The following is a 22001-nucleotide window of genomic DNA, read 5'->3' on the forward strand; positions in this document are numbered from 1 at the left end:
TATGCAGAAGCTGTTCACTCAGTCCCAGAGCACATATGATACTGAAGGACTATCACAAAAGCAAAACGTACATCAAAGACCAAATAACCTTACCACCACAAGGATACTAGATGCAACTTTAATCTGAATTCTGCTACATTAACTTTGTCAAGATTAAATACTTCTGAGCAGTAGTACACTGAGATTTTGTCAGGCGAGTTCCACTCCAGTACGATAACTGCAGTTTTGCACCTTATTTCCCCCAAGTCAAACCCAGCAAGTTACCCCAGTGCAGCCTTGGCTGAAATAACTCCCGCACAATGTTGTTTAGTCTTTGTTTGACTTCAGCAATGATACAGCAAGTTTCTTATAAGCAATTGGAAATGAACTTGCTTGACACTCCTGACCAACTTGGGTAGTAAGACCACCATCAATAAACAGCAACTGTTAACAAAATGGCCTTTAAACAAGCACAGAAGACTGAAGATAACATTTAAAAATATTCCTTCCCTTTAATATTTTTTCCAGTTGCCTTATTTCAACACAAAGTAAATCAGAAAAATATTTTCAGTGCATCTGTAAGTGGAGGGGGAGAGAAGGATTTAGGAGAATTTTTATTTGTAAAGGATTGTTGGACTGCAGAACACCTAACCATAAATGCTTGGCAGAATCCATATGGTAGGTGGGAATATTTGATAAATATTTGACACAATTTCAAATGGGCTGCAGAATGAGAGAATGTTTAACGCTTAGAGTGGGTGGGGGGGGGGAGAAGTTTTTATCTATAGGGGGCAGGAATGTAGAATTAGGTCTTTACTTTGTATCACGGCAGCAGTAATGCAGCTGGTGGAGCCCCTGCTTCACAGCACCAGAGACCCGCAATCCATCCTGATCATGGGTCCTGTCTTGGAGTTTGCATGTTCTCCCTGTGACCGTGGGGGTTTCCTCTCACATCCCAAGATTAGTAGGTTAAATCGGCTGCTGTAAATTGACTTGAGTGTGCAGGTGACCTTTTATTCCAGGCACCCCAGCCAGGGGAAACATCATCCCTACACTACTCTATCAAGCTCCTTAGAAATGATGCATGTTTCTGATGAGGTCACTTCCCCGCATACCCCTTTGTAAGTAGACATGCTGTATTGTTTAAATGTCCCAACATCCTTAAGGTAACACCCTCCTCCCGATTCCCAGAAATCAATCCAGTCAACCTAACCATTACTTTTCTATCTAGAGAGCATTTAAAATAGCTCAGACAGTGGGAGTCTGAGGCAGCAGAATAGCTACATTTAAGGGGAAGCTAGATCAATGTTTGAGGAGGACAGGGAAGGTAATAGAAAGCATAATCTCTGCCAGCGATGGGCTGAATGGCCTGTCTCCATGCTGGAATTAAGATGCAATTAAACCAACTGCAACGTGGTCATTTCTCCTCCAATTTGCAAAGTTCAGGGTTGGTGGGAGGAGTGGTTAGGGGCTCGAGGGGAAATGAAGTGCACTTGATTAAGGAATTAGTCCCATTCTTCTCAAGCTAGAAGCGTAATTCTTCCTAAATCTCACGACCTAAGATTGTCGAGGGTCACTGTGGGCAAGGTTACAGCCAGCCGTTGGACGTGAAGTCGCCACGTAACTCCTTCCTCTCTGCTTCCGTCAAGGGTAGTAACGGAGCACGACAGGATCCTCCATGATACCCAAACCATTCCAGCGCTTCCTTCAGGCCTGCAAGGCCAAACTTGCGTGTAATCTACGAGAAATAAGAATGTCTGGTGAGTTGCGTCTCACACCTCGGTAGTGGAATGTCATCTGAAGTCATTGGACTTATTTTTAATGTCTTTTATATCCATTCTTGGGAGGGAAAGGACAGAAATTATTGCACCCATCAGTTTCCTAGAGTCATAGCATGGAAACAGGCCCTTCGGCCCAACTGGTCCATGCTGACCAACATGCCCCATCCAAGCTGGTCCCATTGGCCAACGTTTGGCCCATATCCATCTGAACCTTTCCTATACATGTACCTGTCCAAGTGTCTTTTAAATGTTTTGGTACCTGCCTTAACCACTTCCTCTGGCAGCTCATTTCATGTACATACCACTCTGTGTGTGGGGAGGGGAAATAAAATTGCCCAAGTTCCTTTTAAATCTCTCCCCTCTCACTTTAAACTTATGCCCTCTAGTTCTTGATTTCCCCAGCTCTGGGGGTGGGGGAGGGGGGGAGACTGAGTGCATTCACCCTATCTATGTCCCTCAGGATTTCATACACCTCTGTAAGGTCACCCCTCATCTCCTACACTCCAAGGAATAAAGTCCTAGCCTGTCCAACCTCTCCCCATAACTCAGTCCCCCAAGTCCTGGCAACATTCTCGTAAATCTTCTCTGACATCTTTCCTATAACAAGATGATAAAAACCATATGCAATATTCCAGATGTGGCCTCACCAACGTTCCTTAGTTCCCACTCAGCTGGTGTCATTGACCTGGTTGCTACATATCACGGGTTGGGAAGTGCTGTCAAAGCGTTAGCAAGTTTCTGTCAACGTCACACTGCGGCCACAGTATTGCCAGTAGTGGAGGAAGTGAATGCTTTGTGGTGGTGGCTGACATGTCAGCCAAAGGGAGTGTTTTGTTCTGGAGCTGCTTCTGGTTGCTGGACGTAGGTTCATCCAGGTAAGTGCCTGCTCCTGACGTGCCTGGTGGACGGCAGGAAGGTGTTAGGGTGTCAGGAGGTGATACCTGGCCTCTGCTGACATCGAGATTGTACGTCTGAGCTGATCTTTCCAGTCAGTGAACAGCACTCACTGTTACGCTGCAGTAGATGTTACGCCATCAAGTTCCCACAAGCCACAGTATGATAATGATTGGAGGTTTTGCTTTACTGATGTCAGAGGAGGGATAACTTAACTGGCCAGTAAGAAGAGTTCCCTTGTTTTTTTGTTGAAAGGTACTTCAAGGTCGTTCACACTTTCCTGTGTGAGGGTGGGTTTAATTTGTGCCATGAATTGCAACACCCGCCACATTCTCTCAGTTCTGCACTGAAGAGACGGCTGTTTTCGTTGTGGTAAGGTTTCCGCAGTGAGACAAGAGCCTGCAGTCTTCTGACGCAGAAGAGATTACTGCAGAATGAACCATAAATGGTGTCTAATTTGAAAACACTGGGATGGAAGACTAGTTCGTACTCACTGCTGCATTCGGCTCAATCAGCCGGTAGTGAAGTTCCAGAGCATCTGCCCACTGTCCACCCAGGCACAGCTTTCCCAGGTTGCACAGTGGCTGTCCGAGCACGTTAGCCAATGCACACACACCACCCACAGCACCTGCACAGATGACAAGAAGTTAGAGGTTGGAGAACAAAACTGCATTTGTATAGTGCCGTTCACAACCACAGCACAGCAGGTAGCAGTCAATTGCAGCCAGAATTTTGACTTGCACACCAGTGATGTACAGGACCCCCGCCCCAGCTTACGAACACCTGACGTGTACAGCCCCTACGCACGATCGAGCATTTGGGAGACCGGTGGGACAGATTCCCAACACAGCCATCTTCTGCTGTGTGGGAATTTGATTCATGTTACAAACAGTTCACAGGAATGGAAATGGGCAGTTGATGTTTCAGGTGGAGACCCTTTCGTCTGCACTGAAAGATAGAGGGGAGATGGCCGGCAGCACAGTGAAGGGAAGGGGTTCACCTCTTTACACTGGCTATCTCCCCTTTACTCTTTTAGTTCAGACCTGAAACGTTGACTGTCCATTTCCTACCAACGGATGCTGCCTGAAATACTGAATCAAACCCTAGTCTCCCCTCTCAAGTGAATACAAAATAGGGCAGGGAAGTTTACCCCAGTCTCCCAGTCAACATTTGTCCACCAATTCAACATCAGTTAGGCATAAACAAAGTATCTTTTCATTTAAGACATCTTTATTAGTCACATGTACATCGAAACACTGTGAAATACATCTTTTGCGTAGTGTTCTGGGGGCAGCCCGCAAGTGTCGCCACGCTGCCGGCACCAACACAGCATGCCCGCAACTTCCTAACATGTACGTCTTTGGAATGTGGGAGGAAACCGGAGCACCCGGAGGAAACCCACGCAGACACGGAGAGAATGTACAAACTCCTTACAGGCAGCGGCAGGAATTGACCCCGAGTCGCGGGCGCTGTAATAGTGTTACGCTAACTGCTACACTACTGTGCCTGCCTACACACAGGTTGAATCTCTCTCTAAGTCCAGCATCCTTGGGACTTGACCGGTGCTGGATCACAGAAATTCCCCCGATCATCTTCCTCCAAGCAGGAGAACTGTTCTTTTTAAGTACAGATATTCTCCAGGTCACACGTAGCAGTTCCGAGAATTGTCCCTAACCCAAAAGTTTCCATAAGTTGGAAACACTGTCAGCTGAGATCACAAAAGTTACACTGGTAGGTTAATTAGTTACAGATTTGCACAGATCTTAGTTACTTTTAGATCTTAGTTAGAATTACTTAATTAGCACAGGTCTGTTCTACAGATACAGAAGATGTCTGACCATGGGAGCTGCCAGACCAGAGAGTTCCAACCTGCATTGCCATTGATGGGAGCAAGAGATCAGCTGCAAACCCCAGAGGCACAAAAGTCCAGAGCATGCTCACTTGTGCTGAGTTGACTCTCCATGGAGTCATGTTAGCCTTTAGCACAACCCCAGTCCAATAAAAAATACTCAACTGAACACATCTGCTAAGCTGTGGAGTGACCTATGGTAACTGTCTCAATTATTGGTCTCCACAGTCTGAAACTTATTCCTCAGCCTGAATCACTTTCTGGTCATCTCTCTCACTGGTCTTTGTGGGATCTTGCTATGCATACCTTGGCTCCTGCATTTCTTACATTAAACAGTGACCACAATTGCAACTGTACTATGGACAGCATTGGAGGTGAAAGGCGCTACAGAAATGCAAGTCTTTCCTTCCCCCTGAGGGAAAACCAAACGAGCTGTTTTGTAAAAGGAGCAACACACATTAAATTGGTTTATTATTATCACATGTACTGAGGTACAGGAAAAAGCTTTTGTGACTTTTCAGTAGTACATTGAGGTAGTACAAGGGAAAACAATAACAGAATGCAGAAATAAAGTGTTACAGTTACAGGGAAAGTGCAGTGCAGGCAGACAATAAGATGCAAGGTCATAATGAGGTAGATTGTGAGGTCAAGAATCCATTCAATAGTCTTCTCACAGCAGGATAGAAGCTGTCCTTGAGCCCGGTGGTACGTGCTTTCAGGCTTTTGTATCTTCTGCCTGATGGGAGGGGGGAGAAGAGGGAATGTCCGGGGTGGGTGGGGTCTTTGCTTACGTTGGCTGCTTTACCGAGGCAGCGGGAAGTGTCGACAGAGTCCATGGAGAGTCGGTATCTGTACAAACTGTCTGCTGGAGGAACTCAGTGGGTCGAGCAGCAGCTGTGGGGAGGGGAGAAATTGTTGGTGTTTCAGGTCGAAACCCTGCATCAGGATGGAAAGTGGAGGGGGCGGGAGGTTGGTGAGAAAAAGGCCAGAGGTGATTGGTGGACTGAGGTGGGGGGGGGGGCTATTCAAGGATGACGGGCAGATCGAGCCAGGTAGGGGAGAGTGAGGGGTGGAGTTGGAAGGCATAAAGACCCACTACACTGGTCTTCGTTTCCAACACATTTAACCACTTTTGGAATAAATTAGATTTGATGTGGTTCTCGCAAAAAGCTCACTCCAGAATTACAGCAGGCACAACAGGCTTCATCACCAAGTGAACCTTCACCTGTGATCTTCCAGTGCCCCTCCCCCACTTACCCACTGAGTAGGAGGGAAGGAGGTATCCCGCTGATCCAGCCAACACTTGGAAATTCTGCTTCCTGGTTCTGTGTACAATCAGTGCGATTCTTGTAATCTGAAGAAAGGGGAGTTAACAGATTGCCAGTCACTCAACGAGCTTCAGTGGATGAACAGCATGCAGTAACAAAGTTTTTCACTGTACCTCAGTACATGTGACAATAATAAACCAATTTACCAATTCAGATGTTCTTCATTACTCTGCCCCCTCTCTCTCTGTAGGTTCGATGGTGCTGATTTGCCAGCAGCCCATCCCCAGACAACAGCCCTCCATCCAACCAACAGAAGTCGTCGAGGATCACCTTTGGATCACACGTGCAGACAGCGGGTGTGATTCGGAGAGAGGGAAGGGTGTGATGGGAGTTTGGCGCGGGGGGGGGCAAAATTGGAGCAGCAACTACGACATGGGTGGTTAGTGATCAAAGGACACAGAGTTAGGGACAGGACTTAAAGAAGGACAGACAAGAAGTTTGAAGAAGATTTCCTCCTCTCTTCGACAGGAGTTCTGTGAGACCCTCTCTCACTGCTCCCCCGTGATCTCTGCTGCTCCCCAACTCTTTGCTCGTACTCCACTCCTTCCCTCCACCTCTCTATTACCAACCACCTCCCCTCTGTCTTTCAGTCCAGATGAAGGGTCTTGACCTGAAACATCGACTAGCTGTGCCCCTCCACAGACGCTGCCTGACCCGCTGAGTTCCTCCAGCATATTGTATGTTGGAGCAAACAAGAGTCTACTAGCTAATTGCTGACTCCATTGTGTGTGCCTGACACCAGGCTCCTGAAACACACCCCATTCTCAGCTCTGTCACAGCAGGAGATTACTGGATGGATGGAGGAAGCTAGTTAGGAATATTTTTTAAAGCTTACTTGAAAAGGTGTAACATCCCCACCGACTCATGGGAATCCCCGGCCCATGACTGCTTAGGACGGGGAAAGAGCATTTAAGATGGTATTGAAAACCTGGCATCCGTGCATCAGGAGCACCAGAAGCCCAGTGTAAACAATGGACCTGCTCCCAAACTTTCATCCACCAAACACTCTCTGCTCCACCTGTAGCAGAGTCTGCAGGTTCCGCACTGGCCTCATCAGCCCACTCAGAACCAAGCAGATCGTAAATGAAAACAGAAAATGCTGGTAACACTCAGCAAGTCAGAGAGCATCTGTGGAGAGAGAAACCGTTAATGCTTCAGGTCTGAAACCATCAGAACTGAGAGAGAACTCAGTCTAGGTGTAGGGGAGGGCAATGAGTGGGACAGAGGGAATTTGTTGTAGCTTTTACCAGTAGTGTAGCGGTTAGCGTAACACTATTACAGCGCCAGCGACCTGGGTTCAATTCCCGCCGCTGTCTGCAAGGAGTTTGTCTGCATGGGTTTCCTCCGGGTGCTCCGGTTTCCTCCCACATTCCAAAGACGTACAGGTTAGGAAGCTGTGGGCATGCTATGTTGGCGCCGGAAGTGTGGCGACACTTGCGGGCTGCCCCCAGAACACTCTACGCAGAAGGTGCATTTCACTGTGTGTTTTGATGTACATGTGACTAATAAAGATATCTTTTACACCATTGGTACCCCAAGGTTTAGTGAGTTTGCTCATAGAGGTTGATGCCAATGAAATGGTGATGAAGGATAAGCCACAGCATTAAAGCTAGAGCCAGGCTACTTAAGGCCAATCCCAGGAACTACTCTTCAGACATAATGTAGTGGAAATCTATATTCCCCTGCCCAAGTAGCCATGGAGATTGGTGGGCTGCAGGTGTGAGAAGTTCAGTTAAGAATTTCAAGTGTGAGTGTGAGGTTTTACTCCTCCATAGTCAAAGTCGAGTTTATTGTCATCTGCACAAGTCCATGTGTGCACAGGTGCAATGAAAAACTTACTTGCAGCAGCATCACAGGCACAGAGCATCAGATAAGCAGCATTCACAAGAAAAACATAAATTATGCAAGAGAGGGAAACAAAGGACTGCTGACGCTGGAATCTAGATGAAAAACACTCGGATGCTGGAGGAACTCAGCAGGTCAGGCAGCATCCGTGGAGAAAAGCAGGCGGTCAACGTTTCGGGTCAGGACCCTTCTTCAGGACTGAAGATAGGAAAAGGGGAAGCCCAATATATAGGAGGGAAAAGCAGAGCAGTGATAGGTGGACAAAAGAGGGGAGACGGGGTGGGCACAGGGTAGTGATAGGTAGATTCAGGTGAGAGACAGGGATAGGCTGGTGCGGGGGAGGAGGGGAGAGCAGATCCACTGGTCGATGGGTCACAGGTAAGGAGAGAAAGGAAAAAAAGATTGAAAAAAAGGGGCTAGGAATGGGAAGAAGAGAAGAAGCGTGGTGGGGGGGAGGGGTTTGTGGGGAGTGGGGTGGGAATTACCTAAAGTAGGAGAATTCAGCAAGAAAGAACACAATTAGAACAAAATGGATGGGGAAGTGGAGGGATGGTAAGTTTGCAGATGACACAAAGGTTGGGGGTGTTGTGGGTAGTTTGGAGGGCTGTCAGAGGTTACAGAGGGACATAGATAGGATGCAGAGTTGGGCTGAGAAGTGGCAGATGCAGTTCAACCCAGATAAGTGTGAAGTGGTTCATTTTGGTGGGTCAAATGTGATGGCAGAGTATAGTATTAATGGTAGGACTCTTGGCAGTGTGGAGGATCAGAGGGATCTTGGGGTCCAAGTCCATAGGACGCTCAAAGCAGCTGCACAGGTTGACTCTGTGGTTAAGAAGGCATATGGTGTATTGTCCTTCATCAATCAGGGAATTGAATTTAGGAGCCGAGAGGTATTGTTGCAGCTATATAGGACCCTGGTCAGACCCCACTTGGAGTACTGTGCTCAGTTCTGGTCGCCTCACTACAGGAAGGATGTGGAAGCCATAGAGAGGAGATTTACAAGGATGCTGCCTGGATTGGGGAGCATGCCTTATGAAAGCAGGTTGAGGGAACTCAGCCTTTTCTCCTTGGAGCGACGGAGGATGAGGGGGGACCTGATAGAGGTGTATAAGATGATGAGAGGCATTGATCGGGTAGATAGTCAGAGGCTTTTTCCCAGGGCTGAAATGATTGCCACAAGAGGACATAGGTTTAAGATGCTGGGGAGTAGGTATAGAGGAGATGTCAGGGGTAAGTTTTTTACTCAGAGAGTGGCGAGTGTGTGGAATGGGCTGCCGGCAGCGGTGGTGGAGGCAGATACGATAGGGTCTTTTAAGAGACTTCTGAATAGGTACATGGAGCTGAGAAAAATAGAGGGCTATGGGTCTCCAAGGTAGGGACATGTTCGGCACAGCTTTGTGGGCCGAACGGCCTGAATTGTGCTGTAGGTTTTCTATGTTTCAAAAAAGCTCCTTTGTATTGCAAAGTTGTCAAAGTGGTCCCTGTGTTGCTATACTGAGGTAGTGATCAGGGTTGTGCCGGTTGGTTCAGGAACCGAATGGTTGAAGGGAAGTAGCTGTTCCTGAACCTGGAGGTGTGGGACTTCAGGCTGCTGTACCTCCTGCCCGATGGTAGCTGTGAGAAGATGGCACGGCCCGGATAGTGGGGATATTTGACGATGGATGTTGCCTTCTAGAGGCAGTGCCTCCTGTAGATACTCCTGATGGTGGGGAGGGGTGTGCCCGTGATGCAGTGGATGGAGTGCACTACTCTCTGCAGCTTCTTATGTTCCTGCTGCAACCAGTCAGGATACTTTCAACAGTATATCCGCAGCAGCGTACTGTGTACATAGGGCAGCGTACTGTGTACATAGAGCAGTGTACTGTGTACATAGGGCAGTGTACTGTGGGTTAAGGCAAATAGAAGGAAATAAGATCTAAATCAGGTATAGAGAGTTAGGCTCGAATAGTTCTGAGGCTTAGAGTCAGAGTCAGAGGGATACAGCATGGAATCAGGCCCTTCAGCCCACTGCAGTGCTGAGCAATCACTCATTTATACTCATCCTACCTTAATTCCTTTGTTTTGCCAACATCAAAGCAGCAGAGGCAGCAGAGAGACGATTGCCACTTACATCATTCCCACTGTCCTTTAGCCCAATGATGTTGGGATGGTGGGAGAGTGCCACAATGGCATCCACTGGCAACTCCAAAGCCGTGTTGCCTGGGACACTGTATAACACGACGGGTACGGGCGAGGAATCTGCCACCTGCATTTCAATTAATAGGATCAGGAGTGATTGATCAGAGTCCCTCATTCCCAAACCATAAGACCCACATCAGCACTGAGATGTCTTGTGTTTGCAACTCCCACACCAGCAACTGTAGAGGGCAATGCACAGCAGGCACACCCTGACCTTGACACACCTTACTTCCTCAGGAGGCTAAAGAAATTCAGCATTGACCCTCACCAATTTTTGTAGATACACCCTAGAAAGCATCCTATCCGGATGCATCACGGCTCGGTATGGCAACTGCTCTGCCCGGGACCGCAAGAAACTGCAGGGAGTTGTGAACACAGCCCAGCACATCACGGAAACCAGCCTCCCCTCCATGGACTCTGTCTACACTTTTCGCTGCCTCGATAAAGCAGCCAACATAATCAAAGCCCCCACCCACCCCGGACATTCTCTCTCTTCCCATCTCCCATCGGGCAGAAGATACAAAAGCTTGAAAGCACGTACCGCCAGGCTCAAGGACAGCTTCTATTCCACTGTTATAAGACCATTGAACAGTTTCCTAGTATGATAAGATGGACTCTTGACCTCACATCTACCTTGTCATGGCTTTGCACCTTATTGTCTGCCTGCATTGCACTTTCTCTGTGACTGTGACACTTTATTCTGCATTCTGTTATTGCTTTTCCTCAATGTACTGATGTGATGAAACGATCTGCATGGATGGCATGCAAAACAAAGTTTTTCGCTGTACCACATGTGACAATAATAAACCAATTTAGCAGAGGCAGCTCTCCTCCCCTTCCATGCCCCAACCCCAGGAGAGGCCACTCCCCCAACTCCAGCCGCCCTCTGCTCCTGCCAACAGTCCAAGGAAGGGGAATTAGCCAACGAGATGAGCAATCAGCTGAGCACCACTCTCCTGCCCCCTGCGCCTCGACAAACAGCCGTTACCCGTGTGTAATGGTGAATGAAGGTAGCACTGTTCATCCGACCCCGGTAGAAACACGGAGTGATGACCAGCACCGCATTCGCCCCTGTGTCTGCCATCATCTGCGTCATCGTAACCGTGGCTTCCGTGGCTGTGGGGGGAAAGAAAAGTAAGGCAGGCCTTAGCTGGAGCAACAGGCTCATGTCTATTGACCCCGGACAGAGGCCACAGTTCCTTCATGGTTGTTATAAGAAGAACCAGGTGAACAACTCACTCAGAACCTCCCAAAGCAGGGGGTCTGATGGTTACTCCTTGATCATAGGAGCATGACTGACCCTTATTCTGTGACAGCACAAGAGTAACCATCAGTTACTCTGGGCCATTCTGCTTTAAGCTTTCAGGTCCTGATGGGGGTAGAGCACCTGGTAATATCACGCTCGACAGGAAGGATGTTTCCCTGGCTAAGGAGGCTAGAATCAGGGGATGTTCTCGGAATAAGGGGTGGTCCATATAGGGCCGAGAGGAGGAGATAATTCTTCAGGCAGAGGGTGGCGAATCTGTGGAATTCTCAACCCCAGAGCCCAGGTAAGGTCTCTTTATTAGTCACATGTACATCGAAACACACAGTGAAATGCATCCTTTTGCGTAGAGTGTTCTGGGGGCAGCCTGCAAGTGTTGCCACGTTTCTGGCACTAACGTAGCATGCCCCCAACTTCCTAACCCGTACGTCTTTGGAATGTGGGAAGAAACCGGAGCACCCGGAGGAAACCCACGCAGGCACGGGGAGAACGTACAAACTCCTTACAGACAGCGGCCGCTACACTACTGTGCCTGCCCTTAGAAAATCAGCCATGTTCTTGGTGAATGGTAGAACATACTCAAACGCCAAACAGCCTCTTCTTGCTCCCAGATGATATGTTAAGCTGAGCATTATTCTCGGACAGCAAAGGAGTGCGTCTTGTCCCTCCCTCCCTCTCTCTCTCTCTCACCGTTCACGACCAGGGGTGTGAGGTGCGGTTTAGGATGAGATGTTAGACAGACACCTGCTCTCCTGGGTGAAGGGTCCCATGGCAGTATTTTAAAACAGGGTAGGGGAGTTGTGGGAGTTACCCTGGTACCTTGGGCCAATACTTATCCCTCAACCAACATCATCAAGGTGGAATATCTGTTCCTTATCACAGTGTTGCTATCGGAAGCTAGCTTTGTGCTAGTTCCCATGGTTTCCACGTTATAATAGTGACTACACTTCATTGGAGCAGGAGCTGGCCACTCTGAGATCTTTAGCTGGCCCGTCCCTTTCAGACACTCACCCACATTGGATGCACCTCACTGCATCTCCCTTATTGTCCACCCAATGGGCTACTCACATTCACATCCAGATCCAGCCACCAGAAGCATCTCCTGAGGGAGGACCTGCCTCACCCTGCGGACAGTCTCAACACGCTCCTCGGTGCTCAGGTAGACGAACTCCCCATTGGAGCCCTGCACAACCAACCCTGCAAACGGAAAGGACTTGCACTTACTTAATGCCGCACGTAGTTACAGTCTAGATCTCTCCGCCTAACAGACAATCAGGACCTTCCGAACAAATTGGAGGGAGGATATGTTTCCAGGTCGTGTGGAAGGAGTGGAGGAACAGGATTGATGGGATTTTTCCAGACATTAGTGAACTGGATGAAGGAACTGTGGCCAAGTTTGCAGACGATACCAAGATGGAGGGGCAGGTAGTGTCGCGGAGGCAGGGAGTCTGCAGAAGGACTTGGGCAGGTTAGGAGAGTGGGCAAAGAGGTGGCAGACTGAATACAGCATAGGGAAGTGTGGGGTTACGCACTTTTGCAGGAAGAATAAAAGTGTGGACTATTTTCTAAATGGGGAGAGAATTCTGCAAAGGGACTTGGGAGTCCTAGTTCAGAATTCCCTGAAAGTTAACTTGCAGGTTGAGTCGGTAGTAAGGAAGGCAAATGCAATGTTAGCATTCATTTCGAGAGGACTAGAATATAAAAGCACGGACGTACTGCTGAGGCTTTATAAGGTGTTGGTCAGACTGCATTTGGAACATTGTGAGCAATTTTGGGCCCCGTATCTAAGGAAAGATGTGCTGGCCCCGGAGAGGGTCCAGAGGAGGTTCACAAGAACGAACCCAGGAATGAAAGGCTTAACGTATGAGAAGTATTTGCTGTCTCTGGGCCTGTACTCAATGGAGTTCAGAGGGATGAGGGGGGATCTCATTGAAACCTACCGAATACTGAAAGGCCTGGATAGAGTGGATGTGGAGAGGATGTTTCCATCAGTGGGAGAGTCCAGGATCCCGGGGCACAGCCTCAGAATAAAGGGAGGAATTTCTTCAGCCAGAGGGTGGTGAATCTGTGGAATTCGTTGCCACAGACGGCTGTGGAGGCCAAGTCATTGGGTGCATTTACTGATAGGTTCTTGATCGGTAAGGGGGGTTAAGGGTTACGGGGAGGAGGGAGGAAAATGGGGTTGAGAGAGAGAGAAAAAAGTCAGCCGCGATTGAATGGCGGAGCAGGCTTGATGGGCTGAATGGCCTAATTCTACTCCTGTATCTTATAGATTGTTCTACTAGGAGCCAGCACAGACTCGGGCTGAATGGCCTTCTGTTTTCCCCCCACCCCCACCTCTGCCCCCAACAATTCGTCGAATCTCTCCCATGTACAGCAAAGTGGTGTTGAGCAGATAATCTGCGTTCCAGTGCTGTTGACGAACACTGGGAGAAATCCCCCACTGTTTTTTCCGAAAGAGCTGTTCCATCCACCTGGGATGCAGATGGAGGCCTGTTTTAGTACGTCCGGAGAATGACAACACCCCGGCAGTGATAGTTCCCTCGGCATTGCATCGGAGAATTGGCCTGGACCTTTCGTATTCAAGACTCACGAGCAGGACTTGAACCCACAACCTTCTGTCTCAGCTGCTCACTGAACCACAGCCCGTCATAAAACCGTGGTCAGGCCACAGCTGGAGGACTGCGTGCAGTTCTGGTCGCCACACGGATGTGATACCGCTGGAGATGGTGCAGAGGAGATTCCCAGCACATTGCCTGGATCGGAGTACTTCAGTTATAAGGAGAGACTGGATAGGCTGGGTTTGTTTTCCCTGGAGCACAGAGTGGTGACCTGATGGAGGTGTATAGAATTGAGGGGGGGGTAGATCGGATAGACAGTAAAATCTTTTTCCCATCATGGAAGTCTCTAAATCGAGCGGACATTGGTTTAAGGTAAGAGGTAGGAGGGTTAGAAGGGATCTGAGGGGGATTTTTTCCACAAAGAATGTGTTAGGAATCTGGAACCCCTGGCACGAGGAGGTGGGAGAGACAGAGGTTGTTAAGAAGCATCCAGACAGGAATTGCCAAGGCACAGAAGGCTAGGGACCTAATGTGGGTAGATGGGATCAGTGTTGATAGGTCCTCGAGCCCGGTGGTACGTGTTCTCAGGCTTTTGTATCTTCTGCCCAATGGGAGAGGGGAGAAGAGAGAATGTCCGGGGTGGGAGGGGCACTGATTACATTGGCTGCTTTCCCGTTCTTACAGATGTTTTCGACTGTGTCGGAAAATACACAAAAAGTCACTCGATATGGTAATTGCACCTCCACAGAACTGTAACGAATGGCATCAAAAGTACATAAGAAATGATAAGAAAGAACAATTACTAGAAGTGGAGAGAGAGGGGAAATCTTCGTAGGTATGAACACGTGTACATCAGACATTTTAATTAAATTAAATTATGGGAGCTTGTTTGTATCTACAGGGGTCCAGAGGTCGGGTGTTTATAACCCGCAGAGGTTCTTGTATTTTCAGTGTTTGAACCATAGAACAGTGCAGCAAAATACAGGCCCTTCGGCCCACAATGTTGTGCTGACCTTTAAACCTCACCTAAGACTATCTAACCCCTTCCTCCCACATATCCCTCTATTTTAAATTCCTCCATATGCTTATCTAGAATCTCTTGAATTTGACCAATGTATCTGCCTCCACCACCGCATTCCATGCACCAACCACTCCCTGGGTAAAAAACCTTCCTCTGATATCTCCCTTGAACTTCCCACCCGTTACTTTAAAGCCATGCCCTCTTGTATTGAGCATTGGTGCCCTGGGAAAGAGGCGCTGGCTGTCCACTCTATCTATTCCTCTCAATATTTTGTACACCTCTATCATGTCTCCCCTCATCCTCCTTCTCTCCAAAGAGTAAAGCGAGCTCCCTTAGTCTCTCCTCATAATCCATACTCTCTAAACCAGGCAGCATCCTGGTAAATCTCCTCTGCAACCTTTCCAACGCTTCCACATCCTTCCTATAATGAGGCGACCAGAACTGGACACAGTACTCCAAGTGTGGTCTAACCAGAGTTTTGTAGAGCTGCATCATTACCTTGCGGCTCCTAAACTCGATCCCATGACTTATGAAAGCCAACATCCCATACACTTTCTTAACTACCCTATCCACCTGCGAGGCAACTTTCAGTGATCTGTGGATATGAACCCCCAGATCCCTCTGCTCCTCCACACTGCCCAGAATCCTGCCATTCACTTTGTATTCTGCTGGTTTTATTTCAGATTTTCCGCCTATGCAGTTTTTTGCTTCTCACTGTGACACTGATATCAACATCAGTTTGTGTTGAATTGTAGAATTGTTACAGTATAGAGGAGGCCATTTGGCCCATTATATCTGTGCCAGCTCTCTACCAGATGAAGGTGTTGTTCCTTTAACATATTAAAACGGCCCGAGGCATTTGCTGAGACCATTATCAGGAGACAAAAAGGGAGATATCAGCACAGGTGACAACACTGAGCCTAAGAGAAAGGTTTAAGAGACATCTTGAAAGACAGTGATGCAGAGAAGTCCAGGGAGGGAATTCCAGAGCTTAGGCAGAGCCCTGGCAGATGAACAAGTTGGCAGGTGAGCAGGTCTCCGAGAGTCCTGGACTTGAGCTGGTCATTGAGAAAGGGAGGAACAGAGCAACAAATTTCACGTCATCTAAGTCAGTGATAATAATCTGATTCTGATTCTGAGATGAGCCCTTTGGGACGACTTGAGTGGTAATTTAAGATCACGCCAGAAATTCTATCCCTCTAGCCCCAAGGACATTGTATGTCACACTGTTTATATTAAGCAAGTCCACTGATGGGAAGATCACTCTCGCCGTAAAAGAGACTTAGTGACAAATTAGCCAACAAGGGGTAGGTCAGGAAGGAAGGTTCATCCAGTCCAGGGTACAGGGGACGTGTGTGTAAACACTTATGGAGAAAGCAAAACCAAGGGCTATGGAGCCAGTGACCTACCAATCCATTAATGTGTAACAGGCAGGGGTCGGGACATGGCAGTACGTGGAGACCGTCACATTTCCATCTCTGGCCAGTCACATTGAGTGTAGCCCAGGGCACCACAGTTAGCGTTCTTGGGATCTTTCGACAAAAACCCACAGCCATCCTGTGACCTTAGCTGGACAGGGCGGTCATGGGTGTTCGCAGAATGGTTCTAGCAGAGAGGCCATTTGGCCCATCGAGTCTGTAATAGCTGTATTCAAGAGCAATTCCCTGTAAATTCTTCTCTTCCTGATAATTATCCAGCTCCCAACTGAATGCAACAAATAGAACATAGAACAGTACAGCACAGGAACAGGTCCTTCGGCCCATAGTGTTGTGCCGAACTAATTAAACTAGTAATTAAATGCCCAACTAAACTAATCCCTTCTGCCTACACAATGTTCACATCCCTCCATTTTCTGCACATTCATGTGCCTATCTAAGACCCTCAAATGCCTCTATCATATCTGCCTCCACCACCACCCCGGGCAGCACATTCCAGCTACCCACCACTCTCTGTGTAAAAAAACTTGCCCCGCACATCTCCTTTGAATTTACCCCCTCTCACCTTAAATGCACACCCCCTCATATTAGGATCTGTCTCCACCCTTTCCCCAGGCAGTGTAGTAGAGGATCCAACCACTCACTGGATAAAGGTCTTTCCCTTACGTGACGTCTGGTTCTATGGTCTATCTCTTCTGGTCACCCAGCTGTAGGAAGGACGTCATTAAGCTGGAAAGGGTGCAGAAAAGATTCACCAGGATGTTGCCGGGACTGGAGGGGTTGAGCTATAAGGAGAGGCTGGATGGGCTGGGACTGTTTTCCCTAGAGCGTAGGAGGTTGAGGGGTGACCTTACAGAGGGTTGTAGAATCGTGAGGGGCATGGATAAAGTGAACAGTCATGGTCTTTTTCCCAGGGTAGGGGAGTCCAAAACTAGAGGGCGTAGGTCTAAGGTGAGAGGGGAAAGATTTAAAGAGGACCTGAGGCGAAATTCTTCACACAGAGGGTGGTGGGTGTATGGAACGAGCCACCAGAGGAACTGGTAGAGGCGGGTACAATTACAGTGTTTAAAAGTCATTTGGACTGGTATGCGGATAGGAAAGGTTTAGAAGGATATGGGCCAAGATCAGGTAAATGGGACTAGCTCAGGTAGGCACCTTGGTCAGCATGGACGAGTTGGGCCGAAGGGCCTGTTTCTGTGCTGTATGACCCTGTGACTCTATCATCTCCCCATCCAGCCTACCTCTACCCTTGGAATAACAGATCCCCGCACAAGCTCTCTGTCCCAAGGAGCTCAGTGCCAGCGTCTCCAGTCCCTCCACACAACCAACCTCCTTCACCTCTGGTATCATTCACCTGCACCTTCTCTGGGTGTCTTTCTGGGCACACCCCACACTCAAGTAGCTTGCTGGCACTCCTTTTGGGCCCACACACAAGAGAACCCACCGGAAGGGCTGTGGGAGAAAGGTCGGGGAGTGAGACCAGCTGGAACTCTCTTTCAAAGACCCAATGGGCCGTGATACTGCAGGGGGCATAGCCCTCGAGGAGAATAAATACACAGTGCTGGAGCACGGTACTGGGGAAGTCCGATGATCCGGCATCTGATTGTTCGGAAATCCTGATAATCCGGTGCCTGGTTCTCTCATTAATGCAGAATGTGAGCCAGGGTTCCAGGCCGCAAGCAGATAGTGCATCATGAGCCACAGATCTGGGGTGGGGCTGGGATATGACCCAGAAAACCACATTTCAGGTCGAGACCCTTCATCTGGACTGGAAGATAGAGGGGAGGTAGTCAGTGTAAAGAGGTGGGGGGAAGGGGCGGAGCAAGAGCTGGCAGGTGATGGGTGGATCCAGGTGAGGGGGGGGGGGAATAGGCAGATGGAGGAGGGGAGGGTGGGAACAGCGACAGAGGCCGGGAGGTGACAGAGGGGCTGCAGATGGTGGGATCTGATCGGAGAGGAAGGTGGAGCCTGAAACCAAATAAGGGAGGTGGGGAGGGCAGGTGGGAACAGTGGGGCGGAGGGGACCCAGTGGGAGGGGTGTGTGGGTGATGGGGTGGGTGGAGGAGGGGAAAGGAACAGGGTGATGGGGGGCTGGGGGTGGGTGCAGGAGGGACTGGGGAGATCAGGAGGAGAGGGAAAAGGGACAGAGGGGGATGAAAAACACTCGGATGCTGGAGGAACTCAGCAGGCCAGGCAGCATCCGTGGAGAAAAGCAGGCGGTCAACGTTTCGGGTCAGGACCCTTCTTCAGGACTGAAGATAGGAAAAGGGGAAGCCCCAATATATAGGAGGGAAAAGCAGAGCAGTGATAGGTGGACAGGAGGCAGGGTGGGCACAGGGTGGTGATAGGTAGATGCAGGTAAGAGATAGTGACAGGCAGGTGCGGGAGAGGGGGGCTGGTGGGATGAAATGTGAGGACAAGGGGGACCCTATCCCCGTTGGGTCTGGGAGTGGTGGGGGTGAGAGTGGAGGTGCGGGAAATGGCAGAGATACGGGAGCAGGTTACCGGAAGTTGGAGAATTCAGTGCTCATGCCGTTGGGTTATAGACTGTCCAGGCAGGATATGAGACGCCCCATCCCTTTTCATCACCTCTTTACACTGACTGTCTCCCCTCTATCTTTCAGTCTAGATGAAAGGTCTTGAATTCAAACGTCAACTGTCCATTTCCCCCCACAGACGCTGCTCAACCCGCTCAGTTCCTCCAGCAGATTGTGTGTTGCTCCAGATTCTGGCATCTGCTGTTGTCTCGGTCCTGCATCTACCCAGTGCTCCTGACGATCGGGCCATGAGCTTGGGGCTTAGGCAGCTGAAGGCAGAGCCACCGAGAAGATGAACAAGAGACCAAACCGGGAGGGGAGCAGAGGTCTGAGAGGGTTCCAGGACTGGCTGCAGAGACAGGGCAGCGGGAGCAGAGTGCACACGAGTCAGCAGTGAGGGTTGGGCTGAGGGCAGGAGAGGTTTGAAGGATCTCCCATTGACAGTGGGTGGAAGATGTTCCCCAAGCCCTCAACCTCACCATCAGGGTGGGGGCAGGGTCCAAAAACCAGGGAACATGGGATTTAAACTGATTGGTAGAAGTTTTAGGGAGGAGATGGGGGGGTGGGGGAGGGAATCTTTCACAGAGAGCAGTGGGGTAATTGGTTTATTATTGTGACGTGTACCAGACACAGTGAAAAGCTTTTGTTTGCGTGCCATCCAGACAGATCATTCCGTACATAAGTACATCAAGGTAGTACAAAGGGAAAACAGAATCAGAATAAAGTGTTACAGTTACAGAGGAAGTGCAGTGCAGGCAGACAAATAAAATGCAAGAGCCACAACGAGGTAGATTGGGAGTTTATCTTTATCGTATAAGTGGTCCATTCAAGAGTCTTATAGAAGCTGTCCTTGAGCCTGGTGGTACGTGCTTTCAGGCTTTTGTATCTTCTGCCCAATGGGAGACAGAAGAAGAGAGAATGTCCGGGGTGGGTGGGGTGTTTGATTATGTCGGCTGCTTTCCTGAGGCAGCGGGAAGTGTAGACAGAGTCAATGGAGGGGAGGCTGGTTTCCGTCATGGACTGGGCTGTGTCTACAACCCTCTGCAGTTTCTTGCGGTTTTGGGCAGAGCAGTTGCCATACCAAGCCGCAATATATCCACCCTAAGTGGGAGTTGGAGGCAGGAAATCTCTCCACATTTAATCAGCGCCTGGGTGTACTTGCAGAGCTGGGATGTAGGGTAAGTCTGGGGAACCAGCACAGATAGGATGGACCGAATGGTTTTCTGCATCAAAGAGCATTCTGATTCTGCAAGACTGGTACTGACACGGCACGTGTCCAATCCCAAATCCACCACTACCAAGTATGTGGCAATTAGTGAGTTTTGGTCACCCTGTTATAGGAAAGACGTGGTTAAACTGGAAAGAGCAACAGAGAAGATTTACGAGGATGTTGCCAGGATTAGAGGGTCTGAGTTATAGGGAGAAGTTGGCCAGGCTGGGTCTTTATTCCTTGGAACGTAGGAGAATGAGGGGCAACCTTATAGAGGTGTTTAAAATTATGAGATGCAGAGATAAGGTGGACGGTAACAGTCTTTTCCCCAGGGTAGGGGAGTCCAAAACTAGGGGGCGTAGATTTAGGGTGAGAGGGGAAGGATTTAAAAGGGACCTGAGGGGCAAGAGGGTGGTGAGTGTGTGGAACGAGCTGCCAGAGGGAGTGGGTGAGGCAGGTACAACAGTATCATTTAAAGAAGCACTTGGATGGGTACTTGGCGGGGCTTGGAGGGATATGGGCTGAACGCAGGAAATTGGGACTAGCTGTGTGGGCATAGTGGTCGGCATGGACTGGTTGGGCCGAAGGGCCTGTATCCCTGCTGCATTTCTCTGTGACTCTTGACTACAAATATTGGCTAAGCACAAGTTACCTCTGAAGGGGACCTTGCTCCACTTGTGAACGTTGCTCTCCAGTTGCTGGTAGTCCACCTCTCCCCTCTGGTTGAAGGGGGTGATGATCGGGGGGTAAATGCCAGCCAGGTCCAGCGTAGAGCCAGAGACCCCACTCAGACCCCTCGCCAACACCCACCGCCCCAAACATCTCCAGAGAGAACGTTTGCTCACAAACATTGCCCCAACTCCTCTCCCTCAACCAGCCTCGTCTCCCTTTCGCTGGCCCGGAGTCCCTCCCCCCCTCGCGAATCATTTTCACGAGTTTAACTTTTAAAAAGTTTGGCGAATGTTTGGGACGAAGTTTGGGCGGCGCAATTGCGCCGTCCGGTGGGCTGCGGGGGAAGCGCCGCCTCACACTGCAGGTGGAGAGAGGAGCATCACGACGCTGTGACGTGACTCTGGGAGATGTTACACTGCGTTTCTGTAGCTTTGGAGGCTGAGGAAGCGCCGGGTGTTGAACGAGTGAGTTGCCCTGGTGGAGAACTGGAGCAGACTCAATGGACCGATTGGCCTCTCTTCTGTGCTGCAATCTTTCTATGACAAAACTCATTCAGTGGCACTGTTTATTGGCATTCCCAATGCATTGAATCCAGAACAATTACTCTAAACCACTCAAACACCAACTCTAACCCATCTCAACCCCTAACTTTAACCAATTTGATTTACCAATAGCCTTAACCAGCACTAACTTTATTAACAGCCCCTTACCACTAGACTTAACCAACCCTAACTTTAACCACAACCCTTTATCACTATATTCAACCATACCTCTTGCAATAAAGGCCAACATTACCTTAACCAGCTGTAAACTGGTCCTCAAACCGTTAACCACATTCCTAAACACTAATCCTAAACACAGATCCTAACTACAAACCCTAACGAATGTCTGTTTAACCATAGCCAAAGCCCCAGCCTTGTCACATCCTTTATCACCAACCCCAGCACTAACCCCGAGCATACCGTTGACTACTAACCCACTAGCACCACCTGTCACTGTTACTGGAGGGCAGGGTGTGGGGTTCGGAGACACTGTGAGGTTAACTGCCAGTGGGTGTGATTGTATACAGGGAGGACATGTTGTTGGAATGGCTGGGCAGGTCGGGCAGCGTCTGTGGTGAGGGAGACAAAGTTGATGTCTCAGGTCGACAGGCTTTCCTCAGCACTGCTGAGCTGCCATCTGATGATAGGAAACGGACCAGGAACATAAAATCTGCTCCCCTCTCGCCAGCCCCTGGTCTCAGTGGTTTCAGCAACTTTCTGTTTAGATTTCAGATCTCCTACATCTGCAGTATTTTGCTTTTGGAGGACATACAGAGTCATAGAGAGATACAGCATGGAATCAGACCCTTCAGCCCATCAAGTCAATGCCGGCCATCAACCACCCATTTACACCAATCCTACACCATTTTATTCTCCCCACAGTCTCAACAACTCCCCCCAGATT

The 22001-nt window shown here is 49.2% G+C and overlaps 1 protein-coding gene across 1 annotated transcript; it reads right to left on the bottom strand.

Moving 5' to 3' along the window:
- Positions 1 to 104: 104 nt before the first annotated feature.
- Positions 105 to 20791, bottom strand: hoga1 (4-hydroxy-2-oxoglutarate aldolase 1). Its single transcript, XM_052027814.1, has 7 exons — positions 20536 to 20791; positions 12187 to 12315; positions 10843 to 10970; positions 9787 to 9921; positions 5761 to 5857; positions 3149 to 3282; positions 105 to 1717 (listed from the first exon to the last, which is right to left on the bottom strand). Exons 1-7 carry the CDS (start codon positions 20732 to 20734, stop codon positions 1568 to 1570), a joined length of 972 nt encoding a protein of 323 aa, XP_051883774.1. The 5' UTR covers positions 20735 to 20791; the 3' UTR covers positions 105 to 1567.
- Positions 20792 to 22001: the final 1210 nt, after the last annotated feature.

This window comes from Pristis pectinata, chromosome 12 (genome assembly GCF_009764475.1).
Source record: "Pristis pectinata isolate sPriPec2 chromosome 12, sPriPec2.1.pri, whole genome shotgun sequence".
Taxonomy (NCBI): domain Eukaryota; kingdom Metazoa; phylum Chordata; class Chondrichthyes; order Rhinopristiformes; family Pristidae; genus Pristis; species Pristis pectinata.

Bases quoted from the DNA above. Each gene is read 5' to 3' on its own strand.
- hoga1 (XM_052027814.1), bottom strand. From the start codon at position 20,734: ATGTTTGTGAGCAAACGTTCTCTCTGGAGATGTTTGGGGCGGTGGGTG. The intron at 3,283-5,760 runs GTAAGTGGGGGA...TCATCTGTGCAG, and splicing joins CCTTCCCTCCTACTCAGTGG to GTGCTGTGGGTGGTGTGTGT. The intron at 1,718-3,148 runs GTGAGTACGAAC...TATTTCTCGTAG, and splicing joins TGATTGAGCCGAATGCAGCA to ATTACACGCAAGTTTGGCCT.